We start from the raw sequence: 13,175 nt of genomic DNA, 5'->3' as shown, positions 1-13,175 counted from the left end.
GAAAAACCCAGTAAATACAATGAATGTGAATTTACAGAAGGCAAGGCCTGAGTTTTGGGGTGGTCTGAATTCTACGTTGTGCTTTTTGTTTCCTGTAAATATTTCATGATGCCTGAAGTTCTGTACTGAGCGGAAGCCCAAGACTTCCCCGGCCAGGTAGGTGACTCCTGCTGAAGCCCCATCAGACTCTAGAAACATGATCTGTCTACACCTCTAGAACACCCCCAAGCCCAGCAGCTGCAGAAGGAGCACATTTGATTCTCATCACATGGATCTAGCCCCTCACAGCATGCAGTGACAGCTTCTTTAAAAAATGCCTTCGAGGAAGTTAGTCACCGTTTTCCATCATAAAAGCACATTTCTTTTCAAATCGGGTGACCTGGGTTCAAGGCCCTCCTTATCTGGAGCAACCAGACAAGTTCTGTGGTTAGCACTGCTGAGCCCCCAGCTGTGCAGCCAAGCTCTTCTGTATCATCAAAGCCTTGCATTTTTTTTGCCGCTGGGTGACCCAGTTTCAGCAGAAGGAACAGAGGGATAGGGTGTCCCCAGAGCTTCCAGACATTTAACTCTGTGTGGTATTTTGCTCTGCGCATGGGGTTTGAAGGTAGATTTTCTTTAAAAATCTGATTAAAGAAAAGTATCGGATTCTATTCTCATTCACTGGACTGAGGCTTCTGGGCTTCTAAAATTCACATGTTAGAGCATGTTAACGTGTGCACTTCTGAACTGTTGTCTGAAATTGGCACCAACTCATTCCTCAACCCAGCCCAGGTCTCCAGCAGGTAAGCCAAAGTAGTCATTTCAGGACCTTGCAGCAACGATGAATTATTGCTTGATTTTACTCTAGTGGGCTGCATCTATAAAAAATCCTCAAATTACTGTCCTAAGATTCTAATTTAGATATTTAACCAGACAATATTAAACTAACTTACTTAATCAACATTGAAATTGTTAAAGGAGGTGGATTTCCATGAAAGGAATGCGTCAAGGTGCCATAGATGGTCATTGCAAGTCAACAGCACTGCAATTGCATCAGTCTAAAACATTTGACCAAATTATTTTAAGAGGAATCTTTCTCTTTTAACAGTTTTGCTTAAATCTCCATAAGAAGAAAACTGTCTTTCATGCGTTTCATGGGAATAGAGAGTTTCTCAGTCAAGACCAACTTCTTTTAGGTTTTACAGTTTCCTTCTGCAAGAGTCCCCAGGCTTGAAACAGTTACTTCTCACGGTAATAACCTTCCAGCCTTTCAGTCTGAAGAAGTACAACTTCGCCCATCAGAAATACCTATAATAAAAAAGAATCCATGTGAAATAATAAAAGTATTATTTGACAAGTGATCAAAAAAGGGAATTCAAATAACTAGCACAGACATCGCAAATTACATGTTGGGTTTTTTTTCATAATCCCATTGCCAGGTGGTTACTCCAAGGCTCAACTAAGGTTAGTAGAGTTTCTAAGCATATTTAATCTTCATGTCTGTCTATTATAGGACAAGACCCAGTTTCTCAACTAATGTTAATTGGTTTCATTTTATGATGTCAGCTGGTAATCTTTTTCCCAGTGATGATTTGCCAAAAAGGCAGCCTGTCCTAAAACCAAGCTGGTATCTGTAGCTGCTTGCTTACTACTCACTTTTAAAGGTATTAAATCACTGATCCTTAGTTCAGGAGCCCAGGTGTTGTCTGAGCGATGCAAACAATTTTCTGAGTACTTCACAGGCGTGAATGCATCTCCCGACAGCTGTGCGTCTAGCCATTGCGCAGGGGTTAGATCACTTACCACAGGGGCTGGGTAACAGCATTTTTGTGGTTCCTAATCCAGACTTTTGTCACCAACACCAATCTGCCAAAGCGGACTCATATAAATTTGTTTGTTATTTGCAAAAGTTTGAAAGCAGAAGCTACTTTTATCAAGTCTGTCCACTCCGCTGTAAACTGTTTCTGCTTTAAAAGACAAAGAGCTCTTTTTCTTTGGGACTTTCTGCTTTTTTTTGTTTACTCGTACAGCACCGAATTCACCAGAGAGCATTTGTAAAAGGCTGTGTTAATGTGGGCTTCCTATGCTGGCTTTCCAGTAACTGAGCATGTTTTCTCAGATTTTTATGTAAACGATGGATTAAACTGGCTTTGGGGTTAAACCTTCCTCTTGCAGCATAATTCATCAGACTGCAGTGAATGGACAGAGCAAGCTATTAGTTGAGAGAAACTAGCGTGGATATACCCTTGCAGGATGAAGACGTCGGTCATCCCAAATAAGATGTTGGTCATCCATTTACAAAACCCTGTAACTCCAGAAGTTAATTCCTGGGAAAGCCTTAGGCAGAAGAATGCTAGTGTGAGGACAGGAACTGCCAAGACTCATGTAGGCTGCAAAATATATTAGATATGTGTTGTATGAATCTGCAGTACTTTGCATTCTCCACTGCCAGATGTACCAACTCAAAGCTCTCCAGATTTGAATGCAAGGCCCTCAGTCAACCATGAAATCACAGGCCAGTGAAGTTATCTCCCTGTGTAGCATTCTTTTTGTCTTGCTTCTGAATCTGAATCCTTGAAAGTAAGTGTCAGTTCTCATTTTCTGAGTAGAAGACCTTTTCAGGCTGAATTCTGCACAGGCAAAACTGTATTTTCTGAACCCCCAACCAGATTTTTATCCTCTACTCTTCCCTGTCTTTGCTAAATCACCCTCCTCTCGCTTTCTGATTCTGCTGATCTCTTCTTCATTCGCATTTTCCTGCCCCTCTCACAGTTTTGTCCCGAGTGACTCACTCTGCTTTCTGCTCCCTCACCACTCACAACCTCTTTTTTATAGTTCTCCTGTTCAGTGTTGCTCTTCTATGCCTCCCGTGGTTTGTTCTTCGTTGCTTTTATGCTTGTGTGTTCTTTTGTCTCACTCTTCATCTCCAGTTTGCACTGATTGTTTAGACGAGAATAAAATCTTTTTGATCTCTTGAGGCATTGGAGTGGCCATTAAGGTAAAGGTGGTTTTAATTTAGGTAATTTTTGAAAAAATGGAGTTCCTTGTCAGATTTTCTAGAAACAACATGACTTGCAAATAGAATAATGGGGTGATTTAGATGGTATGGACTTCTGATAGTTTTCTTCAAACTATCTAGTTTTTCATCAGCTTAAACCAAGAAATTTTGACAGCATGTCCTTAGGTAGTTACATTGCACATCAGAGCTTAGCCTTTTTAGACTTGAGTTAAAGAGCAATCCTGCGAGGTGCAGAGTACATTCCTAAATTCCCTTTGAATTCCACGATCGGGCTCCTGTAAGACTCACTTTTCGGGCTAAAAGCCTAATTATCTTTTCACACTCAGGTTCATTTTGGTTATACCTACTCCAGAGTACTTTGTATTTGCTGCCGTTAATCTGTTTCATTAACAGAACAGATTTTCTGGAGCATTGCTGGATCTCTGAGAAGCGAGCAATGCTTTTGTCAGAAGCAAGTTGCTCTGACCGGTACTAACCATCTTCGTAAGACTGCTGTTAAAATGTTCACGTCAAAGCTCATGAAATTTGCAGACGAACCTCCTCCTGGCACAGGGTGCGGGTGCTGCCAGCGCTGTCCTCGACTGGGTTGGTGAGCAGCCGTTTGGAAGAGAGAGCAGCACCTGACAGCAGCTTTGGGGGCCTGGGCTGAGCATGGCAGCCAGAAGGAACCCGGAGGCACTGAAGACTGCCACCAACTTCAGTGACTGCGTCGGCTTTGTACATCACCAGGACCATCGGGGAATTCCGGACTATTAGCAAATGAAGCAATGTTTACTATGTACAGCTGCAAAATGTAAGTCTCAGAATTCCCGCGTTATCTCTGGAAATGAAGCTATTTATAGAGAGATGTCCCGGCGGATACAAACATTTCTGAGAAACAGCAGCAAGAAGATAAGGTATTAACGCTCTTGCGGCTAATCACATGGATAGGTTCACGGGGTGTGCTTTCACAGCCTGCGCTCACAGAAAGGCGGGATGAACTGGTATGTGCTGAGCACGTTCCTGCCGCAGCGGTATTAGGCCAGTGAGTTCGAAACCTTTACTTTAAAAAGTACAGTCGCTTCAACAATCCCATCTTATTCCTACCAGAGGTTATAACATTTAAAGCTACACTTAACCACGGCAAATATCGTGTCTGCGTAATGTGGGCCATCATCTCTGTGTGAACTAGTGCAGGTCAGTTCTAAAATGATGTTATTACAAAAAGCATCCTTTAAGTGCCTTCTGGTAAAGAGTCCACTGATACAGCATTTGATTACAGTACGCAAAATTCAATTAAATGAACACTGAATTTACATACTTCTGAAAAACAAACAAAACAAAATCCACCTATGCAGCAGGTCGCCTTAGAAATAACACTCGTCAGCAACACTGAAGTGAACTCAGCTACTCAAGCAAGACGTAGGTGTGTTTCAGAGTTAATAAGAAATTATTCTTTGGGTGAAAATCATTTGACACATATAGTTTATTTCTGTTCCCCTGAATTCAAACAGCAAATTATGAATGTCACGGAAGAGTCATGGCTGAATCCAGAGAGCTCCTTGAGCAGATGAAGTCACTGGGTTGCTATGTTTGTCCTGTAGCCCTGACTCACATTTCTCACAGGCATCTGAAGCCCAGACTATCAGGAGGAGCCTTGGCATCCAGCACAATGGCCTGTTTATGTTAAAGAGAAAGGGTCCCACTCACGAGCGCAGGACGAGGGCTGGAATCCCGGTAGGAGCAGCAGCTCCGGCTTCCTGCACCCCGGGCTGACGTGGGGAGGAGAAGGGGAAATGAGACACCGTGACTGCACGCTGGGAACAGAAATCGCAGCTCACGGGGATTAACACACATAGGCCAGTGAGCATTTCCAACATCCCGCCTGCTAGGAAAAAGCTGATACGTGGATTTTGAGCACAACCCTTATAAATATTTCTTAGAGCAAAGGTCGTAGGTTTGTCCTAGTGCTCCAAGGATTGTAGCAGCCAGTGAAGGCATCTGAGCAAACCAGGCTTCCAGGGGGTAACATCTTCATCGAGTCTGGCTCTGCGACAGACTTCTCTTCAAAAGTCCCTGGAGACTCCGCCAAAGTTCCCCAGTTGCCACCCAAGCAGCGCTGGAGGAGATGAAGGAGGTGTTGCTGGTATGCTGTGCTCGGCACCGTGTGTGAGGTGGCACCCAGCACCCAGCCCAACTTACCTATTTTTATTAAATATTTATTATGATTATGTCAATTAGCAATAACATTTTGTATTTTTATAACGTCCTTGAATCTGCCTCTTTTTCCTTTTCATTCCCTCTCTTTTCTTCCTTATTTTCGCTTGCTGTCCCACTTTTTCACCCCTTTGTCTTGTATGACACCATTCCTCCTCTGCTTCTGCTCTGTTAGTAACAGCAAGGCAGTGTCACCCCCCAAGGGACTTCTGTGTCCCTCAGTATGGCTTCAGAGTACAAACAAAACCCGGTGGTACAGCAGATACATTTCTGTGCCTTCTGTGGCTCCTGTGATGCTAAACTTTAATGGATTTATTGCCATAACTTTTTGTGAGTTGCTACTATCTTTATTTTACAAATGGGAGACCCGTACGGAAGGACTGTGCATCAGATTTGACACATTGGTAACACTAAAGCTCAGAGGCGAGGGCCACTGAAATCAACTGTTCTGAAGGTCACATACGGACAACCTCAGCTTTTCAGTAGGACTTCTGAAAGTCCAGTAAGTGGATGGTCACAACTTTATGTGGACAAATCACTAGAAACCTGGCTTTAAGGGATTTCAAATTCACCCCAAGGTCTAGTCCTATTTTTCTTGGCCATGGCTAGCTATTGGATATTACGTAATTCTTTTAGAAACAGATGAAACATCTCCATATCGGCCACTTTCACAGAGTCATAGTATAGTCTGGGTCCGAAGGGACCTTTAAAGGTCATCTAGTCCAACCCATCCAACCGCCAGTTTATTTCCATACCTTCAAACTGCTGTTCAGCAATATCTCTGGGATATTTCAAATCTCTTCCCCAAGATGTGAATGCTTCTTTTTCCAGTTCTGTAGCCTTCAGGGTTTTTTAAGCACTTCTGTTGTGCAAGGGATTTTCTTCCCCTCAATCTCCATCAGCCAGCAGCTGCAATATACCTGCGTAGTGGGTGCAAGGCCTCTAGTTTCCAGTTTCACATACACTTTCTCTCCCACTTGCAATGTCTTTCCTGAGGCCATGTGGGGCAGGCTGGGTGGGCAGGTACAAATTGTTCTCATCAGCTGACCTCAGGTAACTGGTCATATTTTGGCAACATTAATTCAATGTCTATTTTTTCACCCTTACCAATTTATTCCGTAATGGGTCTGCATATTCAGCTGCTGAAAATCAGCCTGCATATGCAGTAACCTCAGACAGTCACAATGTACGTGCTTCTTCAGACTAACGTTCTGGGAATTAACCTCATGCTTGGTCTTTTCCAAATACACCCCAAGAGAAAGAGGGTGGCGTGACATTCTGTGGACTGGATCTTAACGGTGCATACTGTACCCCATTCCCAATTATAACCCAGTATTTATTGGGTTTATAATTCTGAGATTCACTCACATTTTCTTGATTGGTGTATGGTTGGTTTTGACACAATAATTGAGAGCCAATACACACCAAACCACCGTGCTAATCATTGAACAATCTCACCTCTCTCAAACAAGGGAAACAGAGTAAATTATCTGAGTCGCAGAAAGGGAGAGATGTCGGTGGAAAACTATGTTTTTATGAGCCAATACTGGATTTGACAATACAGATGTTGGCAAGAATGAAAGGAATCTCAGTTCAGTTTTGAAATAGGTATATTTTCACAGGGAACGTGTCTCTTCTGGGAACCTTTAATTTAATATACATTGGTTTCCTATTTTAAGAAAACAATTTGCTGTTAAACACTATGCCAGCCAGACTTACATTTTTTAAGCAAAAACTCTTTGTCCTGAAGTATTTTAATGGCCTAAAAAGCAGGAAATTGCCTGTGACATTTCAGTTTTTCCATTCTAAGGGAAAAATGGTCCAAGATCTAAAAATAGCTCTTTCCTGAAAAACACCCTCTCTCTCATCATTGTAATGTAACATAAGCCATGTGACAACAAAGACATTTCTTTCTGAGCCTAGCGTTGTTTTTAATCAGCTAAAGAACTCACAATCAGCAATTAAGGCTGTCTTCATGTAAAACTGCTGACTTGGATAAAAATGTTGTTCAGTGACTTCACCCGACGGATTTGAGGACCTACCCTGCGGTACAATGTCTCCAGTTCCTCCCTCTGCCTCTACCTGAACACAAATGCTGTTGGTCAGAATTGCGTATTCACCTGGGGAGAAAGTCTCAGTAGGCTTTGTGCTGTCGGCTTGTTTTACTATTAGGTGCTTTTCAGCTCCATCCACTATCTGAGCACCCATCTTCGAGAGCAATATCGAGTATGTATTCACACTCATTTTGGTCTGCGGCCATGAATGGACAGGTGGGTAGATGGTGTGCATAAATAAAGGTAACAAAACACATCACGTGGTAGACCAATGCCAAGGAGCGTGTTAGGGCAGCCAAAGATGGGTGCCTTGTCATTACGCCTAGGTACCCGCAGAACTTGGCAGGAGTCTCGGTGTTCAGATCACTCCCCCAGCAGTGAATTCAGACATGTGAGTGAACCACAAGATCCTTGTTTATTGTCAAATCAGAAAAAGTAAAGCGGGACTGGTTTCTGTGTCGGCTGAGGCCAGCGAGGAAACATTCCTAGACGGGGTGGAGCCCGCCAGCAGCTGGGTGCTGTCGCTGGGGAGGCAGCAGGTCCCTGTCGGCACCCAGCTGGGAGATGATACCATCTCTTTGGTGGTGAAATTGGCTGAAGAGGTTCCTGCCCCTCATCTCTCTGCCTGGAGGCCCCGACTGCTCACCCCTGCCTTTGCATTGCAGCTCGCTGCCCGTCCTCGATGGTGCTACTACAAATGATTGCGGCGCCAGGCAGTAGCGCAGGACCCAAAAGCAATCTAGGTTAAAAATAGCCTTGCAAAAACGTTTTGCATTTTTGAGTTTTAAATCGAAATTATTTCAGCTGCCTGATTTTGCAGACAGCTCTAAAAATAGTTATTCAAGCACAACTGACACGGCAACAAACCGACCTACTGAAAGGTAACCTAGCTTCTCAAGTTCTAAAACAAATGTGTCATGAAAATATGCACAAAGAAACTATGCCTCCTTGCTGGCGAAGTAAAAGCATGGGAGCTTTACTTTCCTCCAATACCAAGATCTTAATGAATGCAAACATTCACTAAAATTTAATGAATCACACAGCCTTGAGGGATGAAGATTAGAGAGGCTGGATCCCATTGATATCAATGGAAGCTTTGCCTCTCCCTTGTTTTGAGCTAAGATGGTGTTTTCCTCCTACCTTTTCTTCAGGGAAGGACTGGGAGTTTTCATACAGCCTGGTATTTGACACAGACGATATTTTATCATGTATCAACGTATAATCTGGACTACGTGACTGTGAATAGACTCCTGTGTTAGAGGCCTAGGAAGTGTGGTGGGAAAGCGTGCCCAGAGCTCCATCCGGATCACCCCTCTGCCGCGAGACAGGCTTGCTCACACCCACCGCCTTCATGGCACTGTTTGTCTAAACTTATTCTTGACAAAAAAACGTTATTTCAAAATCCCACACATCTCCTTAGGTAATCCCTTCCAGTATTTAGCTGGGGCATCTCCTCACCATCTAGCCTACTCTTGACACCCCACTGGCGTTTCATAGCCACGCATCAGGACGGATGAACGTAAGCCCCAGTGGAAACAGCTGCGGCAGCAACGCAGAAACTCGGCGCGTGTCTGGCGTTGTTTGTCGCTTTTTCTTTTAGCCAAGAAGAATAACTGTAAATCGAACCCAATCTTCTAGTGAATACAGCTAACAAATACAGTTGGGGTTATTGACATTTCCGTGCATACGTGAACTCAAAAAAGTTGAAGAATCAGCCATTTTCTGTTCATATTGTTCAAGTTCAAATTTTTCAAGTTCAGATTCCTTGACAGGGAATATTGGTGGTTTATTAGTGTGGGGAAATGCTGCTATAAACACATGGATAGATTTTTTTTTTCCTTACAACTACAATAAGATTAATATTATAGTAGGCCCTGCAGGAAGAAATAACAGTTCTATTGACTTGCCCATTTAAAAATGAAACCTACCAACATTGTGAAGGATGTAGAGTAGAAAGCAAACTATAAACAATATAGAGTAGACAAGACAATCACTTGCCTTCATTGAAACACCACTTGACAGTGCTTCACAGCATTGTAAACAGTCCAAAGATACACCCTTGCAGCAGATGAAAAAATTACCAGCGATGAGATAAGCCGCTTTTTCAGAAAAGACTGGAAGACCGGAGAGGAAATGAAGGTGCTGGAGAGATTCTGTCTAGACAGTCTGTACGTCAAAGTTGAGACCGTGTGGAAGAAGTGGAAGAAAAAAATCGAGTGCTAGGACAAGCTGAGGTAGTAATAACGAAGGAAATTTCTTATATCTGTATGCATCTCACGGATTCAGTCAGGGTGAAACTTAGGGCAGAAATGAACAAGGAATCTTGATGAGACAAACAGTGGCAGTGGTAGCCAAGATGCTGGACAAAAAAACCCCAAAACAACAAAAAAACAAGAAAATGGTGCTAAGAACCTGGAGCACTGCCTTTCTCCTTGAAAGTAAGAAAATAGGAGATTTACAAACGGTTGAGTTGCTTTTCATTCTTTCTCCAACATTCAAAGACAGCAAGACTATTTACCATGAGTAACAGCCATAAGCAGTAAGACCCGGTTTGCTGCCACTGTACCTTTTCTTGTAATGTACATTTTTTTCTTGTATGTTTTTAATGGCACTGGCGTATGAAGCACCACTTAAATGACAGATTAATTTTTTGCCTAACTTTATCTAGCTTAGGTGAAGTTTAGTTGTGTACACCAGAGTTAGCAACTGTAGTTATTACAGTCATTACAGTGGGTTTTAGGGAGCATGTCTTCTTCCAGCCATTCTAGGCATCTGTGTTGGAAAAAAGACTGTATTTGTCTCTACACTGGCTATAAACAGAGACAGAAATGACTGGTTTAGGGATCGATGTCTACATCAGGTCAAATGAATCATACTCTGAAAGTTGTACTGAATATTCCCGGTTACCGAGACCACTGATTTTGACAGCAGTTTTGTAATAACTTGTAGAAGTTGTTTCCGTCTTTTGCAATACCTTTGGATTCGGTGAAGTGTCTGATGAAGAAGCAAACACTTGCAGACGTTTTGGCTCTGCCTAAGTGAGGAACTAAGAGCACACCTTGCCCACGGGCAAAGATGTTGCAACATAAAATGCAAACAGCTTGAAAGAAAAACAGAAGCATGAAAGGTGCAGCTCTTTTAAGTGCCCTGGAGGAAGACAAGAAACTGGCAAGACCTTTGCAAGACAATTCAGGGAAGACTCACTTGACACAACCATGATGAAACTCATATTGTTGGTACTAAAAGTCTTGACTTGTCACAAAACATACTTCGCTACGGATGTCATCAAATAAAGCACAAAAGAGTTCAGGAACAACAAGGACACAAGTTCACATTTAACAGGTGTTATTTCACATTTTTCTAACAACAGGACGGTTAATTCAGAGTCAGCTCTTTGAGCATGGTAATAGCTTACACAAAAAATAAATTAATCAATAGCATTTGTGTATACAAAAGAGGACAACTGGTAAAACTTGATCACAGTTTCTGCTCAACAGCAATTACCTCAAAGATGAACCTCTTGGTCATATGGGACAATTAGGATGGTAATTCAGCTGGTTCATATAACAAAATAGTGTGGCTACTACAGACTAAAATTAAACTCAGTAGTTCCGTGACTATAAAATCATTCATGCTGCTGTTCTTATCTCTTGAGTGTGCTCTTGTTCTGAAACAGCACGGGGAAGATTTACCCTGTCAGCATTTTGTGATAGGGTTTGCGGTCACCGGAAATCTGTACGAGAGAGAAAAAGTCCCACTTAACAGTAGGAGGATGCCAGCTATGATGCCAACAGGAATGGCAGCACCAGCTTCCTGTGCCACTGGGCTGGAGGGCATGTTGTAAGAAGGAGGAAAAGCAATGCTCTGGTTGTGTGCGACAGAATAGAAATTCCAGCTCACGGGAATCAGGACGCAGAGGCTGGCGAATATGTAGAAGCAGGCACCCACCAGGAAGAAACGGGTAATGAGAGTTTTGCGAGCGATTCCCATATAAACATTTCTCAGAGCAAAAACTGTGGCAGTCAGGCCCAGCAAGCCCGTGCACATGGCAATCAACAGGAGACCCTGAGCGGCGTAAATTTCATGGGGGATGGAGGAGTCGTAGCCACTGAATTTGTGGCAGAACTGTTCTTCATAGCCAGGCGAGACGTGAATGTAACTGATGAAGCAGACTTTCCAAATCCCCACCCAGGCAATGCCAGAGGAGATGATGGTGGTGTTGTCCACGTGCCACACTCTCCATTCCACAAGTCCCATGGAAACAGCGCACAGGATCCAGCCTACTGTGCCCAGAACAAAGCCGGCTAGCTGGAGGTGCGAGCTGCTGACCAGGGACCTCATCCTCGCGCGGTCTTCTACTCAGCCGCAGACACAGTGGCCATGCGAAGAGAGAGAGGCACCGGAAAGGAACAGCATAAAATTACAAAGGCTATTATTTGTGTGAATCTGAATTCAGGTGAACCTGAAAAAGCAGGAGGGAATATGCGTACAGAGGGAGAATGATAGTCATCTTCCCCAAATATAAAGAATTGTTGAAGTTTAATGTCCATAGACAAATAAAATCTAGGCTTTGATTCTGTATATTCTGTTCTATCACAAGGAGCAGAAAGGGCCTGTGATTAGCTCCCATTTTACATTCACAAAAGGAAAATTCACATCTTTTTTCAAGTTATTTTCTTCCTTGGTAATTAACCATTATATGTTCCAAGGTCCTTATGCCCATTACGTGTAATCAGGAGCCGTAGAGTTACTGGCTCGTAGAAACTAAACCTGACAAAACCCCCAGGATCCTGGCTGTCGCAAGAGACCCCACGAGGCAGCTGCAGAAGCCACGCTCCTCTGCCCTGGCAGCTGTGCGTTTGGTGCAGCAGCCCGGCTCAAACAGACTTCTGCCTGCGCTGCCCTCACCGAGAGCTGCTGGGACCAGTGTCAGGCAGAAAACACCATCGTTCAGAGGTGTGAGCAAATCCGGGCCACAAAGATTAGTAATGGCCACTGAACTTTAACCATTTTCAGATTATTTAACCATGAATGCATTAGCAGAAAGACTTGAACTAATCAGAAATATAATGCTCTGTGCACGGGCTGGAGCCTGGATGTGCTACTGTTGCTTTCCCTCCCTCAAACTTTAAGCAAGATTTCTTTAGTGTTCTGCCTTTGCAGATCACACTCGTTCATAACCTGCCCAACTTCTCCAGTTCAAATCATCCTAATGCTGTGGTGGAAAAGATTTTAGTCATTTAGCCTAGCAAAAGATTTTAGGTTTGTACATTCTGAGTGGAAATTAGGGTTTTATTCTAATTAAAAAGAAAAATCTGTTAATTTCCCACGTCTTTCATACAACCTTCTGAACAATTATAGGAATGATCTGTGATCAGAGAAGATGTGGTCTTAAATTTATTATGTAGATCTGAAAGGTTCTAGGGATCTTTGTATTTTACAAATTAACTAAAATACCTTTTCTCTTGCTCCCACTGCACTGAGGACTGAAGAAATACTGTACCAAGTTCACTCTATTAATAAGAAGATTTGCAACTATGTTTTGTTACTAAAGCAGTGACTTTCCTCTTTACTTCTGTTCAACTAACACATTCAGTCAGTGACACAATCTAGTTGCAAAAATCCATCTGCAGGAATCTTAAATAAAAAATACCTTCGTAACAAAATGTCCTTAAGCAAACACTGTCCGTCTTCTCGTACCAGTGCCTGCTAAATACTTACTTCAGTCCTGAAGCTGATGCCAGTGGTGAGAGGACGGGACAGAGTGGCTTTTGACGCCAGCCAAACACGGCAACATCTGCAGTTTTATCATTTTGGCCTCCCCGTTCATCTGTGTATCTCCGATCGGACTGATTCCCTGCGGGACGTATTAATCTCCATTATTGCAAATGTACATTTAATCCTTTCCAGCGTGGAGGAAATTGCTG

General features: G+C 43.0%; 1 protein-coding gene across 1 annotated transcript; it reads right to left on the bottom strand.

Annotated features, from left to right (window-relative positions):
* Window positions 1-10,944: 10,944 nt before the first annotated feature.
* Window positions 10,945-11,589, bottom strand: CLDN34 (claudin 34). Its single transcript, XM_009943502.2, has one exon. It carries the CDS (start codon window positions 11,587-11,589, stop codon window positions 10,945-10,947), a length of 645 nt encoding a protein of 214 aa, XP_009941804.2.
* Window positions 11,590-13,175: the final 1,586 nt, after the last annotated feature.

This window comes from Opisthocomus hoazin, chromosome 1, assembly GCF_030867145.1.
Source record: "Opisthocomus hoazin isolate bOpiHoa1 chromosome 1, bOpiHoa1.hap1, whole genome shotgun sequence".
In the NCBI taxonomy this organism is placed as follows: domain Eukaryota; kingdom Metazoa; phylum Chordata; class Aves; order Opisthocomiformes; family Opisthocomidae; genus Opisthocomus; species Opisthocomus hoazin.
This window is presented reverse-complemented; position numbering and strand designations above follow the sequence as displayed.